The sequence below is a fragment of the Oryzias latipes genome, chromosome 16 (genome assembly GCF_053564925.1).
Source record: "Oryzias latipes strain Hd-rR chromosome 16, Olatipes_Hd-rR_3.1".
NCBI classification, from domain to species: domain Eukaryota; kingdom Metazoa; phylum Chordata; class Actinopteri; order Beloniformes; family Adrianichthyidae; genus Oryzias; species Oryzias latipes.
This window is the reverse complement of record NC_136252.1, coordinates 10,453,776-10,475,112: the sequence shown is the minus strand read 5'-3', so window position 1 is coordinate 10,475,112 and position 21,337 is coordinate 10,453,776. Positions and strand designations below refer to the sequence as shown.

At 44.9% G+C, this 21,337-nt stretch overlaps 1 protein-coding gene across 4 annotated transcripts; it reads right to left on the bottom strand.

The window, feature by feature from the left end:
- Positions 1-1,328: 1,328 nt before the first annotated feature.
- Positions 1,329-13,806, bottom strand: cnot10 (CCR4-NOT transcription complex, subunit 10). Of its 4 annotated transcripts, none has more exons than XM_078933409.1 (20): positions 13,711-13,806; positions 13,549-13,598; positions 12,871-12,965; positions 12,604-12,765; positions 12,378-12,531; positions 11,144-11,283; positions 10,324-10,407; positions 10,163-10,246; positions 9,729-9,846; positions 9,406-9,555; positions 9,029-9,231; positions 6,215-6,336; positions 5,954-6,133; positions 5,116-5,196; positions 4,907-5,020; positions 3,034-3,164; positions 2,929-2,961; positions 2,724-2,851; positions 1,847-1,922; positions 1,329-1,638 (listed from the first exon to the last, which is right to left on the bottom strand). In XM_078933409.1, exons 2-20 carry the CDS (start codon positions 13,577-13,579, stop codon positions 1,478-1,480), a joined length of 2,247 nt encoding a protein of 748 aa, XP_078789535.1. In that variant the 5' UTR covers positions 13,580-13,598; positions 13,711-13,806; the 3' UTR covers positions 1,329-1,477. The 4 variants fall into 4 exon arrangements, with proteins under 4 accessions (XP_078789535.1, XP_078789536.1, XP_078789534.1 ...); XM_078933410.1 differs by having other exon boundaries at positions 13,678-13,793; XM_078933408.1 differs by having other exon boundaries at positions 13,673-13,788.
- Between the last annotated feature and the right edge of the window lie 7,531 nt (positions 13,807-21,337).

Here is a 21,337-nt window from a genome sequence, read left to right as displayed (position 1 = left end):
CTAAACCACATTCCATTTCCAAATGTTCAAATAGCCCAAATATTGCAGTTTCTTAAAATACCCCCGGAGGTTGGTTTCAAAAGGAAATTATACCCCTGTTAAAAGCCCAACTGTACAACCAAAGTAAACTAATGCACAGCCTGGAGACAAACATGTTTTTGATAGTCTATTCAGAAGAATGAGCCGTTTGATTTTATTCCTGCTCAGCTTTTTTGGGGTGGATTGATTGGATGGTGGACGGACTCAACAAAAACCTGAGTTCACAGTGTCAGCAAGTCACCATCAATCAATCAACTTAATTTTTCAGTAGCACTTTTTCTGTAAACGTTTATAAAACACCATTAAAGTCAAACACACGGCAAAAATGATATAAAACGTTACAAATGAAACAATGAGAATGAAAAGAAGTCGTCTATTTTATATCCAATGAGCGAAGAAACACCGGAGATAATGCTTAAAAATGAATCAAAGTACTAATAAAACATCATTAAGCCAGTAGTGAACGTTACAATCATATACTTGGTGTCTACCTCACACTTTGGGATAGATCACCACAGTACCTTCTGTTTAACTGGGGCCCTGTGACCACGTCTGTAGAGGGCTAGCTCAGATATTAGTCTGAAGAGGTTAAAGTTGGTCTTCTTTTCCTTTCTGCTCTTTCCTTCAGAGGTTGACACAGCGAATCAGCTTCCTCCATCTCACCCTGCAGCAGTCATCCTTTGACCGTTCAGATTCTTTTGTTCCCTTTTGGAGATGTTCAGGGCCTCTAGTGTCACAAACACTCAGACTGATTGTTCCAAACAGGGCAGTGGAATCCTGAAGGGATGAGTATTTTTGCTGTAGATTAAGATATTTCCCTGAACCAAAGCTTCAGTGGGTGAGGTGCAGAGGTACAACGGCCAACCTCTTTTCAGGTGTAAAGTTTGGTTCCCGGACTGCCTGACCATGTTCCGAAGAGTCCATGGCGAAAACATCACAAGTACCATCCTTACTGCGAAGGAGGGTCTGGGCACGGATGCCCAGTTTAGTTTAGCCATTACCTATTCAATTCTATGACTTTATGCTCTGATTCATGTTTATTACAAAGTTACCGGTATGAAGCCCACTGAGATGACTATTGTTGTAAATATTGGGCTATTTAAATAAAATTGAAGTAGAAGATACTGAACGCCAGTTACAGGCCGTTGCTGCACATCAGTTTTTATTTTGAATCTAGGGGGGTGAGAGTTGTGTGTGTGTGTGTGTGTGGGGGGGGGGGTCCCGTTCAGATGGTCATGGTAAATGTGTTCAACCAGCAGAATCAGAGAGACGATGATGCAGAAACTGGCTTTGATTTAAGACAGTTAAATTTATTGACACTGTTCAGAAAAAAACATTTATAAGTCAACAGAAATAAAAGTGCTGCTCTCCGAGAGTCACAGAGGGTAGAGTTATAGAAGCAGCTGCTTGGGTCTGTGGGGGGGGGGCTCCCAAAAGCTCATTTCCGCTGAACCTGTGTGAAGGATGATGGCAGCTGGAGGGGCTGGAAGGACTGCAGGGATGACGTAGCTTTCCTGTGGGATTCTGGAGAGGTCCTGTGGACGGCCATGGGCAGAAGCTGGTTCCGTTTGATGATCTGCAGGGCCAGCTGGGTGTTTCCTAAAAACACACAAGCGTGGGGATTGAGGAAAAGCAGGCTGAACATTAGGATGACTAGACACAGAACAGACAGCATCAACGTCTTTTGAGAGGAGGGGAAGCACGGCAGCTGTGAGGTTGTGGATCTCCACAGATCACCTCCTCCATCCAGTAGATCAGCGGTTAGACAAAGAACCTCCAGGATGTAGGAGTGTGGCCCACAACTGACCGTTCTGAAGCTCCAGGTACACGCCCAGCAGGATGGCTTCAGGGGGGATCTCCTTCCCGTTTGTGATGGACACAGCCTGAGGATGACCAAACCAGCCGTTACACAACAGACTGAAGTTGGATTTCTAAGTCAGGAGCAGACGAAAAACATGCAGTTGGCAAAATACTCTGGCAGGAGCCTCAAAAGTCGCCGGCCGGCATGCCTGTGAATGTGTCACGGTCCGTTTTTTGTGTGCTTGTCATGATCTCACCAGTCTGTTTTGTTCTTCCTACTTGCTTTATCCACTAACATTACAGAGTGTTAGTGGATAAAGTACAGTTGGATGTAGGTTTATTGACCAGTTTGAACGGTTTGTTTTTGTCTGTGGCGATGCAGAAAACGAGTCACAGTTTGTGAAGCTGCAGAGGCAGACGGGGACCGCCAATAAAGTACCCAAAACACCCCACACAAACAATAGCAGTAACTCACCATAAATGATCTCTAAAACATCACAAGTACTCATTATTGTTAAAGGGCCTATACCATGCTAGTCTTAAGCCTGTTATAGTAAACAATATCCATGTATGATCATTTATCACCTCTGGCACACCAAAGTATGATTTTCTTTTTATTTTCGCAGCTGATTTCCAACCCGGAAGTAAGAGGACTCGATCTCTGAGGCTCCGCCTTTTGCTCCTTTAATTCATGGTGGTGTTTTGGTGCCAAAATTCATAGGAAATTGCCAAGCAGCGCCCCCTAGTGTAATATGTAATACATTTTCCCTTTCAAACTGCAATCTTGCAGAAACAGCAGCGTATCTCTTAGAGTTCTTCATAGTCTTAGCGAGCAGCTTTGGCGATGGCGGTGCTTTCAGGTGTGTGTGGACCAAGGCACTGACCTGGTTCAGACAATTGCGGGCCTTGTCGTACTCGCTCCTTAAGCAGTAGGCGCTGCCCAGGTTGAAGAGCATGATGGAGCGAGCCGCCGCCACGCTGCCGGGGTAACATAGAGGCGTCTTCTTCCCTGCTGCGTTTGCAGGACGTCACAGTGATGAAAATGACAAGTGTTCCAACTTACAGTGGGTTGAAGGTGCAAACACTCACAAGGCTCCACTGGCTCTTCTCCCCTCTCTGGACCTGCTGACCAGACAGAATAAGAACGCAGGAAGCAGAAGTGCAGCTTCTATTGTAAAGAGCAAGCCCACTGACCCTGATCCGGATCGCTGCTCACAACACCCACCGACACGTCGCTCACATTCTCTGGGTTAAGGTGGCTGATGGCGTCTGAGATTCGGTCCAGTGAGATGAGGGCTTCAGCGGCATAGATGTGACCCAGAAACCTGCAGAGAGGAGAAGCCGTGACGCGACGGACTGCTGTTTTTTCCCTGCCCCTCTGTACCTGGAAGGCCTTTTCCCAGAAGGTTGGTCCTCTCTTAAGGCCGTGTCACACAGCCACTTTGTATATTTTGTGCAAGTTTCGGTTTATGAAATTGTGGTCTTTTGTGATTCATGCGTGATGTACATAATTCATAAGTGCTTCTTGCGTTCGTTACTCATCAATGTTCGTGGAGGCGTCTGTCCTTTTCTTGGCCTGCTGGTCTGTTGATGCAGATTTCTACCATTCAGATTCTGACTGCATGCACAGAACAATCTTTTTCATCCTATGAGTTTCCTCCTCTTACTGAAATGAGGTTTAAAATAAAATGCTTGAGATGCTGTAGATCAGGAGTGGGATAACTTTGAGACTCGTGGGCCACAAAGGGTTCAATAGAAGAACCAGACCAGGAGCCAGTTTTGGTAATCTACCTTATAAAAGAGAGAAATAACATGGAATCTGGAGGAAAACATTTGGACTAAAAATTTATATTTATTTCAAAACTGTGACTTTTATTCTCAGTTTAGAGCCAATTGCACCAACGACTTGATGTACCTCATGTAAAACGCAAAGATGTTATAGCATTCAACCAATGAAAAAAAGTCAGATTTCTATGTCTTCTGCTGCAGTGAAGCATATTTCTGCGTTACCTTTTCACCAGTTCACTGTTCCTTCGTTTATTGCAGGAGTTACGTTCTAAAAATAACAATGAAATCCGCGGAGAAGGATTATAGATTTTCATGGCAGTGAAACTCCTCACTACACACTTTCTACACTTTTCTCAAACAGAGATGAATATTTTCTCACTTTTCTCTCTTGTTTAAATTCTCAAAGTTCAAACCTTTATAGTAAACAATTCCAGGATCTTAGAATGAACACAAAGATCTGATCGCGATCAAAGATTTCTGTGGATCTGAAGAGCTCTGAGTTTCTGTACAGGAGACATTGGATAGAGGACTGATTGACAAGGACTCCAGCCAATCAGGACACAGAACAGGAGGCGCTGTTTGGGGGGGGAAAAGCAGCATAATCGCTCTAAAAGAACAAGCAAAACCGTGTGATAGAAGAATCCGCAGGGAGTAGTTTTCCCACCCCTGCAGTAGAATAACACTAAACAAGAGGAAACTCTTTTTACCTCCCACTGTTGAACAACTACAGAATTATTTGTACTGTTCGTCAGTCAGTGAATGTTTCTCATTTGCACTCCAGCTCAAGACTCACGCCGCTCCACAGACGACCTTAAGTCAAAATCTGCGTCCTGATTTTCACAAGCTGGTGGAGTTCCGGATCACGAGGCCTGTGGGGTTCAGGTGTGCCTCAGAAAGCATCACCTGCAGGTGGGAGCTACCGCTGCGATAAGCCGCTGAGAGCTGCTTCTCCTGCAAACAAGACCGTCACAGTCTGAAGGACTCTCACCTGTCTGGAAGTCACCAGAAGTCCCAGAAAACAGCAGAAAGGTTAGCAGCACTTTGCTGCTTTACACAGAACCTGTGAGCTCTGCATCTAGAAACACTCATTTTGGGTTCACCGCTGTATCATCAGTTTGATTTGTTGCAACTTAGATAAACTGCTGTAATCTTCAAAATGCAACGGAGACATATTCAAAACACACAGAAGGGAAAGAGATGGTAAAAATGTGGAGTGGCTGGACCAACCGGTGGTGATCACAGAAAACCAGCAGATTCCAAAAACGGAGGCAGAACTTACTTGAGGGATCCAGACAGCTTGTTCTGGTTCAGCAGCTTCTCAGCGTGGTTTAGAGCCATCAGGTTGTCTCCAAGAGCCAGCGCCACGTAGGCACTGCAGGCTAGAATGGAGCACCTGCACGGCAGACACACACACACACACACATTAGCGTCGCGCACACACACAGCAGGATGCCACGGCGATGCTGGAGATGAGACTGGGGTCCCTACCTGAGGTTCTCTACCTCCTGCTTCCTGAGAGGAGATGATGGAGTAGCAGACATGAACTTGTCCGTCTCCTGACCCTTAATGCTACCAAACGCACACAGTTAAGACTTTCGTGAGGTTTTTACATATGTCACATTTAAATGATCATAAAGAAAGAAGGAGAAAACTTCTGTCACATGATCAGCATTGAAGATTTGCATCAATTATGTTTGCGTTTGTCTGCATGCACAGGAGTCTTTAGAAGCTTTGGAAGTGAAGCATCGGAAATAGAAGTCAAACGATTATCGTCCAGCCGGATTATTGGTTCAAATATTGTCTTTTGGATTTTGGAACCAGCTTGTTTAAACCCAACAGGCTGATTTTGAACTGGTAATTTTGGTTTAGATACAACCACGCCGCTCTGTCTCCAGTAGTGTCCCGCACACAGAGCTGCTGATTGGTTATGCAAACCACGCCCTGCTAAGAGGCAAAGCCAATCAGAACCCAGAACTGTTAGAGTCCTTAAACATGGTGAAGAAAGAGGTTTTCTCGTAGGGAGAAGCTCTGGATGGTGTGGGGATGTGTTGGAATCAGGACAACACAGAAAAACTCTCCTGAAAATGTCATAAACATCTCAGTCCTCCACATGTTACACTACCAGCAGCGCACTGAGATTAAAACCAGCGCACGCGCCTCCGCTGCTCTGTTATTTGCTTTTTACGTTCTTGTTTTTTGCATAAACAAAGGTAATCAGTGGTGTTGGTATTGAAATTTTGATGTCACTATGTTCACTTTTACTTCGGCCTTCATGGTAATAAGCCTGAAAAAAACCACATCTCTAACTGTAAAGCTCCCTGCTCACCTGCAGGTGTCGCTGTTTTCACAGCTGCTCTCGGCTCCTCCGGATTGGCTGGAGCTCCTGGAGCTGCTCTCCGTCATGGCGTCCTGTTGGTGCTGTTCAGGAAGCAGCAGCAGAGCGTTCCTCAGACAGATGGCAGCAAACTCCATACTGGCCACTGGGATGGCCGCTGACTGACCCTCACTGTGCGATCACACAAACACACACAAGTTAGTCAAACCTGAAAAAGGACAGATGTGCGATTGGCGTTGGAGTGACTCTGACCTGTAAGCGGTGTTCTGTGCGGACTGCGACGCCAGCACTATCTTGCGGTGGTATCCCTGCCCGATCACAGACTGCACTATTCCTTTCTTACACGGTAAGCCTTTGCTTTCCTGCTCAGAGCCCTGCCAATACAAAGACAGGGATTCAGCCGAGCGCTTCACCATCACCCACAGCGCTCCCACCAAGACCGTCAGCAGAGGCCTCAGTAGAAACCAAACCCTTTTCTGCCCAGAGCAGGGAAGATGAAGGTTTGATCGAATGGTTGAGGTGTAACGGTTAGCCGACATCCATGTATCCATGAGCAGGAACCACTGTGTCTTACAGACCCACTTCAGCGAAAATGTTCTTAGAACAGCATTTCTGAGCATTTCTTTGTTCAAATTGTGATGAATCAGGAGCAGACGAAAAAAATGCTGTTTGAAAAAAATTGTAGTTATGTAAAAACTACAATCAGCGGGACAAAGTCTCCCTGCTCTGCTCCCTTCTGATGCATCCACCTGCAGACAAATGGATCCATGAACGTCTTTGTTTTCCCCGTCTGAGCTGGAATCTGGATCAGAACTTTACGGCTGGTTAGCTATGATGTTGTTTTGTTGCACTGCTAATGTTAGCATGGGGGTGCGATGAGCTTCATATGGTATGGGCCCTTGGGCACGTCCCTCCACGCTACTGCCTACATATGTAGCCACAACTGCCCAGGTCTGGTTGTCCCTGTGCCGGTCCCCAGCCCGGATAAACTACAGAGTCGCGTTAGGGCGTAAAACGCTCTGCAAACCCAAAATATGCAGATCAGGGGAAGCTGGGGTCACTGTGGCGACCCCTGAGGGGATGTGCTGAAAGCTGGACCACATTGTTGTTGCACCGCTAATGCTAGCTTGGGGTTGTGAGAATCTGGAAGCTAGCAGGAGAGAGTGAAAACAGATGATGGGGAATGAGGGCAGGCTTACTCTGCACCAACAGTCCCGCCCACAACTCAGCGGTGAATTTCTAGTGAACTCCTGCTGCTCTGCAGAAACGATGCTCTAGGAAACGAAACAGCTTTCTTAATTTTTGGCAAAAACGACATTATCATAAATAAAAGTCCACTGGGAACACTTTGAAGACAGATCGGAAGAGGATTGGAGTGGGACTTTAAGCTTGAAGAGTCTTGGTTCAGTGGGCAAGGGGCCTCATTTATAAAACTTTGCGTAGGATTTGCGTCAGAAGTGGCGTACGGATGAAACATAGGACGTGCGTACGCACAGAAATATTCGGATTTATAAAGCCGTGCGCACGCACATCCTACGCATCTTTCCCTTTATAAATCACAACCAATTCTAAATGCAGCGCAGCTTTTGCGGCTTCATGACACGCCCATAGTTGCCCATAAATAGTCCGTGAAACGCCCACAAATGAATATTCATTGATTGCAAAACCATGGCACACACCGAGAAATCAAAAAAACGCAACTTCACTCAATGTGAAGTAGAAGTTATCGTTGGCGAGGTGGAAAAGAGGAGGAAAATGTTGTTTGGAGGGCACAGTGTGGGCATTACTAATGCCAAAAAGGCACGTGAGTGGCAGACGGCGGCAGACGCCGAAAATGCTGTAGCCTCACAACCTCGGACCGTGGCCGAAATAAAAAAGAAATGAAAGAAATGGTCGGACATCAAACGAGGCAAAAAAACGTGTGTCTGCCACGGGTGGGGGACACCGTAGCTGACCCCTCTTGATGAGAGACTGGCGGCTATTATTGGGGAATCCCTTTTAAGTGGAGTGGTGACTGAGGCGGAGGGGGACACGACGCGCCAGATGCACCGGGTGACACACCGACGCACCAGATGCACCGGGTGACACACCCCCAAAAGCCCGCAGAGGTCCAACAGGACGGCTCGAGGAAGTCGGAACCGGCTCATAAGCCACTCGTCCTCGTTTGCCAGCAAGTCTTCTTGCTGTCTAAAGATGCGTTCACTCCGAATTCTTCCATTTGCCACATCTGTATCTTCTTGATGGGGCATTTTATTTCCATCCATTTAATTACATCTGACAAGCTACAGATGTCGGTAATAATCGACGTGGAAATGGGAAATTGTTCAGCGCAAATGTAATTTATTGTTGCTTTCTGAATGGTTGAGACATACGCCATACATGGTTTTATCAAAAATAAAACAAACTAAAGGCATATGCATGAATACCATAATTCTGTAGCTTATGAAGAAATGTTTTAATATGAAAACAACTTTCCCCAGTGGACAATTAATACGTCTGTCTGTCTAATTGCACCTATATCTGCTCCGCCAGACGGACACATTGACGGGAATATCAGTTTTGTACATTATTTCGTTCTGTTAACTATATTATTTATGAGGATGAATTGCACAACATGCCAATATTGTAGAACATATTTCACTTTTCTTTTTGCAAATAAGTGTTCATTTGAATTTCTGTTGTAATTTTCGTTTGATTTTTTTTATTTGTTTCACTGCTGATCGGTCCAACGGGTGTTCGTGTAGCTGTTAATTGTAAGACTTGCTTTGTGAAGTCTTCATGTTATTTCTGAGAGGCAGTATTGTCATTTTCACTTTCACGTGTTTCTTCCATCTGCCGACGGCGTCGCCGTTTCTCCTTTCACCCGTATTTGTGCGTACGCCTGGGTCAGAGCTTGCGTGAAGGACCGCACATTTTCCCGTCAAGTTTGCTTTTTATAAATATCAATTATTGCGTAGAGAGTGGCGTACGCTTTCTTTTGTGCGTACGCAACGTTTTTAAATGAGGCCCCAGATCTCCATGCGTTTGTTTATACAACATGACAGAGGAAAGCTGAGACGGACATACCCCTTTGTTGGCAGAGATGCAGCACTCAGCGAGGCGCAGCCACAGCCGGGGGTTGGAGTGGTACACCTGCACGGCCTCCATCAGACACTCGAAGGCTGCCAGCGGCCGGCCGATGTGCAGCAGCTGGATGCCACAGTTGTACAGCAGCTCGTAGCGCTTGTTGGCCAGCAGGGCGCACATGGGCATTCCTGTGAAGCTCTTTGCTTAAAGCCAGAAAGAAAACGGTGGTTATTGATGTGGCACTTCACGATGACTCTGAAAGATGCTGGGGAGAACGTGAGCAAGTGAAAAAGACCAACACTTGGACCTGGATGGTCTGCTCTGCACACGAGGACCCGCCCTCTAGAGTCAGACGAGGGCCGGGACGCTGTGCTTACCCTGGCTGCTGCTGCCGTCTCCCAGCTGAGCGCACGTGTGATCGTTCTCCTGCAGAGCCTTCTTGAAGTAAAAAATGCCCAGGTTGTGCTTCCCCATGGCAAAGTGAATGCAGCCCAGGTTATTCCAGAACATACAGCGAACACATTCACCTGGACGACGGGGAACACGGTCAGAGGAGGCAGCAGAAGCAAAGTCATTCATGACAGATGCTTTCTGATTGAATGACCACTAACTTTATTGATCCGTTTACAAAGCTTGAGTCGTAAATCCTTCACAAACATGCAGGTGATACTTATTCAGATGTTCCAGCAGAGGACCTGACCTGTCTTCATGGGTCCTGGATGCTCGGCGATGTTGCAGCTGTTCAGCAGCTTCACAGCTTTGCGGTAGTTTCCTCTCAGGTACTCAAAGTTGCTCTTCAGGAAAAGGGAGGGTGCAGACTGCAGGAGGAAAAAAAGCACCACAGTAACGACATGACCACAGTTCAGCCTGTGAGCACCAAAACTGAAATAAGCAAGGACATGTCCTCTCCAGGGTCACTGGTGAAGCATCCAGCAGCACGATTTCTATCAAAAAAAAGGTTTCTAAGTAGAAATCCAGTCATGAAAAAGATGGGAGGCAGATATAAACAAAGCTAAACTGAATACAAAGACCTGGAATCTCATGATTTTGACTGTACAGAATGGAGCTAAACAGGAGACTCAGGGTTCTCTGGACAGAGGAAGGCTGTGTGCATGGAGCCCACTGGAAACTCACATTTCCGGCTGTGTTCATCACCGATTTGATTTCTCTCTTACAGGCCTTGGAAGACTTCATCTGGATGTAGGCTCTGACCTTGTACTAGAGGGAGGAGACAGAGAGTGAGGGTTCTGGAGCAAGGCAGCAGAGTGAAGGGAGAGGACCCAGAGAGCTCTGACCTGGTGGAGTTTGTATTTTGCTGCTTCAATCATGGCTGCAAACTCCGCCCTCTGGCTGCCAGCGTCCTTATGTGAAGTGGCGCTCTACAAGCACACACACATAACAGTAATGCTTCCATCATATACACAGTGGACAGAGGAACAGGACTCTCGTGGTCGGTCCCTTCATTCCGTTTCTAACCCACAGGAAGGAGGCAGGTCGACAGTGACGCGTCAGCTGCTGCCATGCATTTCCTAAAACAGCGAGCAGCAAGAGAGGCAGCTTTAAAAGAGTAAAAAAACTGCAGCCTGTCATGAAGAGGCCCAGAGAGCAGCCGCACGAGCCGTCACTGCAGCCTGAAACCGGCTGGAGTGAGGAAAAGAAAACTGCAGAGAAACTAACTCCAGTACTTCACAGACTACAAGTGGCTCTGGACTGCAAGTCTAACTTTTGGTAGACTTTTGAAGAGCTCTGTAGTCACAGCCGCTCCATGACATCGTTCACAGATTCTCCCAGGACGGTGAGCTTCACCGTCTGCTGCAGGAGCTGCGTCTGAATGGTGCTTCCGTCTCTTCAGACTCAGTTTAAAAAACAGTTTTTTTAAATCACATATATCATTTGCTCCTGAGTATAAGTCACACCCCTGCCCAAACTAAAAAGCTATTTATACTCCGAAAGATACCATAACTCTGCTTTTCAACATCTTTGTTCTTGTAAATCATTAGGATTTAAGGTTTAACATTTACCTAAGGGACAGAAAAAGGTTAAACAAATCTAAGTAGAACAAAGCCTCCTCCTGTAAATGAGGCGTCTCTTCATCACACTGCCGGCGCCGCTTACCTCTCCTTTCCCGTTCCTGCTGCCGCCCTGAGCAGACAGCTTATCCAGCACGGCGAGCAGGTGCAGCGCCTTCTCTGGCTGGAAGGTCAGCAGGTACAAGTCCACCAGGAGGAAGCAGACGGCCTGAGCAAACTTCTCTTCTGGGACAAATGAAAAAGTCTTTACACACACAGCCGAGAGCAGACCTGATGTAAGGCACGCCATGCATGGAGCAATCCCCCCCAGTCCAGTCTGCACCAGCAGGCTTCCTGTTGGGTCAGACTGTGCGGGACGCGTCCCTGAGGATCAGGACGGTGACTGTGGGAACTTGATCCATCACAGGAGCTTTCAGACAGAACGTTGCAGAAAAAAGCTGAACCCACAGGCGCTGAGAACAGATCCTGCTGCACAACATGCCGTCTGAAGATGGACAGCCTGAAGATGTGGCTCAAACCAAGACTTTTAACTTCATCATTGAAGCTGGTTTGAAAAGAAAAGTATCAGCTGATTGGTCAGATCACAAAGAAAGCTGGGATGTTTACATCAGAAAAGGCAGCACCAGCATAAATCCAGGTTTGACCTCTCATTACATTTACAGACACTACAATGGAGACGATGCTTCCATTTGAGGGTATTTGGGATCAAAAAGGAGGCGTGATCTGGTGACTGACAGGTGACTTTGGGTGTGCCCCCCCCAACATCTGACATTTCCCATTATTGGAAAAGCTAGAAGTTTGTAGAATCTGGTTGAAGAGCAACTACCAGGGAGCTGAAAACTCGTCAACTGAGCTCAGCACAGACCTTAGGGTCACATGACCAAAGATGGTGTGTCCATGCACTAAACCTCATTGGACATTCATGAAGACTTCTCCACATCTGTGTTTAATGTATTTACTATTTAAATCATAATGGAATCCAGGTTTGAGCAGTCCAGGCCCTGTGGGGTTTGAAGAGGAACCGGTTCTACGTGGCCTTCATGTGAAAAATGCCGTGGAATGTTCCTTTAGTCCCCTGGAGAATTGGAAGCTGTGAATCGGAAGCCAACTTCAGCGTCGTCAAACACTCCAGGTCCATAATCAATGAGGCTGCAGGGACTCTCCATTTCTGAAACAGACCTCTCTGGGACACAACAGGACCCCAGTGTTCTCACAATGTGACCTCAGTGACCCCCATGTGAACGTCCAGACGCAGAGCAGAGCATGCACCTGTGCCACAGACAGCGGCAGGCGGGGAGTCTGCCCTGCTGACTACTCACCAAACGGCTCCAAGAACTGGTAGAGCTTCTCTCCAATGGAAATGGCCTCAGAGAACTGCTTCAAGTGGTAACAGATGACCGCTTGATTGTAGTACAGCAGGCTGTTCTCCACGTCGTCCAGGCCATCGGCGTCTTCCGTCAGCGATGAGTGGAGCTGGCGGACACAGTCGGCCAATCAAACGTCTCATAACGTATTAGAGTGCAGGTGTCGGTGAGCTGCTGTTACCCGGTTCTTCATGGCCATCAGCGTCTGCCTCAAAGTGCCCGTGGTGGTCTGACTGCTCCTGTAGAACTCTGTGACGGCCTTGTTCATGGCGATCTTGTAGTCCTCTTTGTTGAACTCCAGCAGGGCTTCCAGGTGCTTCATGGACTCTTCGTACCGTCCAGCCTGTGAGACACAGAGGCTTCACGTCGTGTGGCATTACCCAGCTCCAGCCTCCACCACATGCACCAAAACCTGTTCTGCTGACGATCCGAAGAGAGACGGACTTACCAAGAAGCACTCGTACGCACTCGAGGCCAGCTCCTTCTCCTGGTCGCTCATGCCCGTCACACCCGAGCCGTCATGCTTCTCCTCGTTGCGTTCGGCTGAAATTGCAACAGAGGAGACATCAAACCCTCTGAGTTCCACCTGAGGACGGAATGCGTGGCTCAACCAGAACCCAAAGGGCGCCATGTCTCTGCAGTCCTTCCCTCTCACTCTGGAGGCTTCAGACCCCACATGGTAACTTCCTAAGACCATTTCTGAAAATCCCTCTCATTTAAGGCAGATATTGTAGCCTTAAGTTTAGCAAAAGAATGTCACGTGTATGACGACGTAATGACCTTCTCTCAGTTTATTGTGGGACGCGTCTGTTCATGGCCAAGCTGGGGTTCCTTCATACGTGGTGTTGTGTCTGAGTTATGGTCTGTCCTGTCATAGTTCCATGATGAGCAGCAGGACCTGCTTGGATCACCTCAAGAACTTTGATCTAACCACAGTCTGCTCAGTATTATCTGCACCCCAACTTCGGGACGGTTACCTGGGAGTCCTGGATCTGCCACGGGGCTGTCGGGCTACCTCTAATGTCTTTTGGGGGGGTTTCAGCTACACTGACGGATCATCATCATGCAGAAGCAGCCGCTAACTGAGCAGCAGCTAGTTAGTAGCATCATCAGCCGGAACACCCACCGGAGTTTTCGGCCATTTCCCGGGTCTTCATCCACAATCCAGCCGCGGAGCTGTAGGAGAACACAAGAACAACGCCGGGAAGAGGAAATCCTGAATATCCAACTGGAAAGAGTTTTACACGAACCGGACCAGCTCTGTTTGTGGTCGGCTTCAGTGACTGACTGCTGTAGCCGCTTCTCTTGGTTCTTCTTCGGTCACTGGCGCCATCGACACCAGCGCACGGTTTGTCAACAGCGCCCCCTTTGGAAGTAACTGTCCATGGTAAGAATGAGAGCACGCGCCGTCTTTTTTTATTTTGAATAAACTTTATTTGTAGTTAAGTATAAACAAACTTTATTAACAAAATCTAACATCCGTCCTATCGAGTCAGGCTGCTGATCAGGTAGAAGACAGTTCTGTGGCTTCATTAAATGAGCTCAATAGTGGAACTTCTCCACTTCCAATATCTGTCTGTCAGTAAAAGGCAGAGAATGAAACAGTCAGAAACTCTTTAGGATGTATCTGCTCAGCTGATCAGTCTGCTCCTGTTATTTGCAAGATTCTTTTCTGACTTCCTTGCTCTTTTCCTTTTGGGTCAACAGCTGCCTCGTCAATGAGGATCGGCACACATCCAGCTTCTTCTCCAAGTCCTGCAGGGGTATACGCATGGATTAGTTCAGTGACACCTGATGATGCTGCTCCTCCTCCTCCTCAACTGTATCTTCCAGTCCTTCTCCTCAGTGGCTATGGTCAGTCTGATGGTGCGCCTCTTTCTTCAGCAGGCTGGGCGGATCTCTGAGCAGCTGCTGGAGATTGTGTCTTGTAGCATCAAGGTGTCAACACAGGTGTCATTGAGCTACTTACCCAAAGCCTCTGTCTCCTTCTTGTGCCTTATCACATCTAGTTTGGTTTTTTCTTGTTAACTACAATAACCTCAGTGAGAAATGAAATACCAGATGCAAGTTAAAGGTAAACTGTTCCTTGTTCTCCAATGGACAGGAGAGGGAAAGGTGAGGCGAGGTAGAAGAAGAAACAGAGGAACTAAAACAGATTAATGGAAACTTCAAATAATAAGGAGACAACGTGAAGAAAAAGAGGCAGAGATGGAGTTAAGAAAGAACATAGAGGAAACAGCTAATCAAGGAGACGAGGATGGGAGCCATCCCCAAAACATAACACACCCAACCACCCCCACCCATGTCCTGCAAATTCCCTTCAACAGGGTTCAAATATAACAATGCCGCTGGGCTGCAAGGTGGAACAATGGTTAGTGCTGAGAAGGCCCCAGTTTAAATCCCGACTGGGACCTTTGTCTGTGGAGTTGCCTGTTCTCCTCATGCATGTGTGGGTTTTCTCCAGGCACTCCAGCTCCCTCCCACAGTCTAAAAACATGCTTCATTGGTTAATTGGCTACTCTAATAGTGTCCCTATAGGTGTGCATGTGTGTGTGATTGTGTGCCCTACGACAGACAACACTGTGACACAGAAATGGATGGATGGATGGATATGACAAATTCAAATGAAACCACAAGTGTGTCCCACACTGAACCGGTTTAATCTGAAATCAGGTGCAAACGCAATCATGTGGATGCAGAACAAAATAAAATAACAGCATCGATGAATTACAACAAATCATCTTTAAGCTGAGATAAAACAAAAGCTTTTTTTCCCTGGTAATTGCAATGTCAACACAGAAAACTTGTGTGTAATTTGCAGCTGATTCTAGACAGGTGATTGTGAGTAAAAGGTTGAAAACGAACAGCACCTGTTGAGCACAAGCTGTGCTCAGCGAACCTATTGGCAGAATTTTCCTTGAAGGAGAAAAAACGAATCCATGAAGTGGCAGAAGGAGAGGCTGCTGGAGGTGGTGAAGCAGTTCCCTTCAATTAGAGTTCATCTGGACAGGAGAGTAAGTAACCATCTCAAAAATAATAATAAATAAATAAAACATCAGAAGAAACTGGTTATTTTAAATGTGATGCATCTGTTCTTCATTTTTTTAACTACATGAAAATTTGGGATGTTTCTTCCCCCACAGAAACACAAAGCAAAACAGGAGGAAACACTTGTTGCTCCTGTTTGGAGCCACGACCATCCTGGTTAAATTAAAGATGCTGAGCTTCATACATTGGCAGGTATTAACAAGATACTTGATAAACAAATTTTCTTTATGAATTTTGTAAGTGCACTTTTGTATTCTGTGCGTGTGTTGCAGCAGGTGAAAAAGATCAAGCAACAATGCAATACCTCAGGAGTGTCTTGAATGAATGGGGTCAATGTCTGACCACTGTTGTGGTGGCATCAGAATCTGAAGAGGGCTAAAAAAGACTGGGCTGACTGAAAAGTTCAAGCATGTCCAAGAACCTCCACCTAAAATCCTGTATGCAGACACTTACTGTTGTTGGTAAGTTACAATTCTGACCACTTTTGTAACCACATAACATGTGACACGGCACATGAGGGGTCCCAATTTTGATCAGTCATGATGTCCCATTTGAATCTCATAATGTGGTTTCAGAAAAATTTGGACGGTATGTGATTGTCTCTGACAGACTTCACAAAACATTGGTTGTTTTGTCATAGTAGGTTTAGGGGCTGTCATGACAAAGCCTTTTGGATAAGAGGTGAAACATCTTCTTCTAACTTTAAAAACTAAGTCCAGATGACAGCCCCTAAACCTACTACTATGATGGAATCAACCTGGATGAGAGTCTTGGTTGTTTACTGTCTATTGGTTGTTTTAGTCAATATTTATGCTCCAAACGTGGACGATGCAAAAGTTTTTAACAGAACATTTTATTTACTGCCTGATTTTAGATGCATACCACCTTATTCTGGGCAGGGACCTTAATTGTTGGCTAGATCCCACTATGGATCGCTCTTCTAACAACGCCAGCGGGGTTAGTAGATCGGCCAGTCTGGTTCGAGACGTGCCGAGTTTGGTATTAATGATATTTGGCGTTTTTTGCATCCTACAGACGGGGCATATTCATTCTTTTCACAAGATTATATTGTAGAATTGACTATTTCCTCGTTGATAACCTACTTCATTTTGTTTTCTTCCTGTGAATACAAACCAATTGTAATTTCTGACCACGCCCCTCTTACACTATCTATGTCTCTCCCCGGTATTACCTCTGAACAGGCAGTGGCGATTTAATTCTGTTCTTCTATCGGACACTAATTTCACTAAGTTCATTGAAAAGGAAATAACTTTTTTTTGTTGACACTAATGCTGATCCACAGATATCATATCTTACTCTGTGGGATGCCTTGAAAGCTTGTCTGCGGGGGCAGATTATTTCGTATACTGCTCGCCTGAAGCGCAAATCAAATAGAGAAAGAAATGAGCTCGGAAAAAATTGGAAGAGCCCATATTGGAGGCAGAAATAGTTGTGGCCATCAAGTCAATGCAGTCAAACAAGTGTCCTAGTCCAGATGGCTTCCCCACAGAATTTTTTAAAAGATTTTCCAGGTTTCTCTCACGATACTTTGTTCAGTCCTTTTGGAATCTTGTAAATTGGATCGATTGTTCCAGTCCTTAACTGAGGACTGCATTACACTGATTGCAAAGAAAGACAAGGATCCTACTGACTGCACATCATACAGACCCATCCCACTTTTGAATACGGATGCTAAGAGCAGGAGGTTTTAACTCAGATTGAAGAGCATCCTTCCTACCATTATTTCCAAAGATCAGACTGGCTTCATCAAGGGCAGAAAGGCATACTTTAATAATAGACAGCTCTTTAATATAATTTATTCTGCCCCTGAAGACATACCGGAATGTGTGATTACTATTGATACAGAAAAGGCATTCCATCGGGTCGAGTGGCCTTCTCTGCTGGCTGTACTGGAAACATTTGGTTTTGGGCCTGCCTTTAATCTATGGATCAAGTTACTGTATTCTAAGTCCACTGCAAGGATCTGCACTAACTCCCAAATATCAAACCCTTTAACCTGTGCTGTGGCACAGGGCTGCCCTTTGAGCCCTACTCTCTTCAATTGAGTGATAGAACCTCTTGCTATTGCACTTTTCAGCTGTAGAGTCTCATATGCAGATTACCTGTTGCTCTATGTCTCCAACCCAGCTCAGTCTCTCCCCTCGGCCCTGGCATTGCTCAGTCATTTTGGCAGTTTATCAGGCTATAAGGTAAATATAAGTAAGAGTGAGCTTTTTCCAGTTAACGAAGCAGCACAAAGCCTAGACTTCAATAGTTTCACTCTGAAAGTCGAGCGCAGTAGATTCACTTACCTTGGAGTCACAGTTACCAAAAATATAAAGATTTATTCAAAGAAAATTTTGCAGTTTCTTTGAACCAGATCAGTCCGGCAATGGTCTTCCCTATCAGTAGCCGCGGTTACATGGGCAAAATATCTTGATCAGATCAATGTTCGGGTTACATGGGCACAGAAAACCTTTTTCCGATAAGAACAAACGTTCATATGGTCACACTTTTGGTCAGAATAAATCATTTGGGCATGCGCAGTAGTGTTGAAAATACCGGAAGGGGAAATGAGTCCTGTTGTAAACAAACAGCTGCCACATATGTTTTGCAGCAGCCTGGTAATATACGAGACGATCTTCCAAACGTGCTTTTATTAAATGTTATGAATATTATGAAGTGCCTGTTCGGTCATTTTATTTTTAATCGGTGTGGTCAGTGCTTTTTTTGTGGAAGAACTGGGCTGGAAGAAGCCAGTGTTAGAAGAGGCTAACACGCGCTAACAACATTTAGCCTATCTATGAACATAAAATTTAATCCATGCGGGAAACGCTGCAATCTGCATCTTGGCTGGACGTAAATGTGTGGGAATAACATCAGCCTTTATTTTGTCGGGACACGACTGGAAACACAAATCCATGTGATTGTTAGAATGTTTTCTTAGCACTAAGAGGCATTTCTTTTCTGAGCTCACACACCGCCCCAAGTGTGTGTGAGCTGGCGGTCCGTGACCAATATGCATTACTGGCCCCTTTTTCTTTAGCAACTAGACTCTCTTATATCCTCCTATATATGGCAGGGTAAGCGACCCTTGCCTAAATAAAATCTATCTCCAAAAAATTCAAATTAGAAGGGGGGCTTGCCCTGCCGAATTTTCGCTTCCATTACTGGGCATCCAACTTGAGAAATATTGTGAATTGGTCTTTCTACAATGAAACCAGATTGTTCTTAATCACTTTTTTTTAGTCCTGGTTTTATTCATTTGGCAAAAATAAGGGCAAATATTTTAGCATAGTTATTTAGCAGACTAATTTGTCTCCAATTTTTTATGCATAATTTATCTGTTTGGGGTTGAGTTTGATGAGGCCTTGTTAGAGAGTTGGGGGCAATATACCAATTTGTAATGCTTTTTCAAATAAATTTGTTAGAAAAGGAGTCAATTTAGCAATAAAAACATTATAAAACACTCTTGTTAGTCCATTACTTGGACTTTTATTATCTTTAAGAGATTTAGTACAATCTTCAACTTCCTCTGTTTTAATTTTCTGATCACAAGTCTTTTCAAAGGTTTCTCTGACTTGTCAAGTCTTTTAATATTGTTAAATAGTTCAATATCTTCTCTAAAGCAATCTTTAGGGTAAAGTTTTTGAAAGAATTTTGCAATATATTGAGAAACTTTTTTTGTATATTCACTTATTGAATTGCCATTTTTAATTTGACGTAAACAAGAAATTTCAAAATTCAACAGAATCAACTGTATTTTCTAGGTCACTAGATATTGGCCAAAAATCAATCTGGGAACACTGAGATCTGTCCTTATTGCTCAAAGTATATATTTTCTTATCAGGAGGTTTATGTCTCCATATTCCAATCAAATCAAGTCTGTTACATATGTTTTTCAACTCTTTTGCGTCTTCTTTTCTGTGGGGACATCTAACAAGATGGCCATTCATTACAGCATTAAAATCTCCCAATAAAATCTTAGTGTTGGGATATTTTTGTAGGAGTGTATTCATTTTTTCTTCCAATGTTAAAAAAATTGTATCGTTTTATTGTTGGAGGCGTTTGTATTAATTAAAATTAAATTAAATTGGTCAGAATTCACTACAAGAATAATCCATCTCCCGTTTTTGTCAATTAAATGCTCAAGAGTGCGGCCTTTAAATTTGCCCTGTAAAATAATTACCCCTGCTGACCTGTTGCTACTAAAAGAAAACCATTTATTTTTACCCCACTGACTTCTCCAAAACTCTATCTGCTTCAGAAGAGTTTCCCTTGAATTAAATAAGTCTGCATTTTTATTTTGGCAATATAAAAAAAACACATTTTCTTTTCAGTTGGTCTCTGATACCCCTGGCATTCACAGTTAGAACAGATGGTGACATCAACTGTAAAAAACAAGAAAAGAGAAAATTAACGTAGGAACTAAACTGGTTTTGTTTAGGAACCGCTGCACATATTCAATATGCCTTCAACTTTGTCTGTTTTATACCGTCATACTGACCTCTACAAACATAGTTCAGCTTAACTCTGTAATATTTTCTTGCTGTTCACGAAAGCCCTGTTTCCAATGAAGTAGGCTTTCTCTCCTTTCTTCCTGGCTGCCTCCACTGCTGGCCATAGATTGCGAGTTACTTTTTCAGCAGATGTGAGATCTTGGAGACAGAGATGATGATCCAGTAGGCAGACGTTCTTTTTAGAACTTTTCCACAGTAGATCTCTGGCCGATCTGGACAGGAATCTGATGATTATGGCCCGAGGACGTTGATTGGTTCCATTCCCACTGGGCTTCCCAACTGTGCAATGTCAGTTCCTGAAACCACCACTGCAGAATCTTTGGTAACATCTCTTTAAAAATTTCTTAAACTCTCGATTTGACATCCTCTGGATTTCTTTCAGGGACACCAGACAGGCGTTTATTCACTCTTCTGCTGCAGCGGTCTGCATCATTAATTTGGGTTTCCATCTCTCCAACCTTCTTCTCCAGCTTTTTGCATTGCTTTTTCATTTAGTTCTCATTTAGTTTTTTTAAGTCCATGACCTCCTGATGGCAAAACTCAAGCGACTTCTTCAGATTGTCAATTTGGACAGTATTGTAATGCACAGCTACGGGTGTGACGATGACTGCATCACCGCGGTGATGACCTAATCACTGCACCTTTTTTTTTTTTTGTAAAGTTGTTCATGGTGCGTGATTGGAACTATTATAAACACATGAAACACCTTCATCTTTGCTGACAATTTACTTTTTCTGCTAGTCCTGTGTTCAGACTTCAAGGGTTTCTGGGGGAAACCTTTTAATAATGTTCTTCATTCCATGCGCCGCAGCTCTTGCGCTCCACGCAGCTCTCACTCCCTTTTAGAGCCGCATGCGGCAGGCGGCTCCCTCTACTTACACACACACACAGACACACACACACACACACACACGTGTGGTTTCAGAAGCACATCCTCATTCTACAACAGAAGTTTCTGTCTTGCGAGGAAATGCGACAAATTCCGCCGGAGGATTTTGTGTTGGAAGTTTATTACTGTTCTCCTTCACTCCGTAACACCAAACATGAACGCGCACTGTTAGATTTCCATGAATATCACTACATGTTTTGTTTGGGAACTATTTTTTTGCAGCGCAACGTTACGTCTCTGTATTAAAAAAAAAGGCAGAGCCTCCTGGCCCGCGTTCTTCATGGTTTTCAGGCTACCAGAAAGGAGACAAAGTGTCTGCAGTTTTTTAATTATTGGGCAATATATAATATTCTGAGAAGATGTCTGTACCAGAGAGCACAGGTGAAACTCGCATGCAGCTTCAGAATGGTCCGCTGCAGAAGAATCAACACGCACCCCCAACACACTTCTGCGCGCTC

Bases quoted from the DNA above. Each gene is read 5' to 3' on its own strand.
- cnot10 (XM_078933409.1), bottom strand. From the start codon at position 13,579: ATGAAGACCCGGGAAATGGCCGAAAACTCCG. The intron at 3,165-4,906 runs GTAAGTTCTGCC...TCCTCTCTGCAG, and splicing joins AAGCTGTCTGGATCCCTCAA to GTTTCTGGGTCACATCTATG. The intron at 1,639-1,846 runs GTCAGTTGTGGG...GTGTGTTTTTAG, and splicing joins GTACCTGGAGCTTCAGAACG to GAAACACCCAGCTGGCCCTG.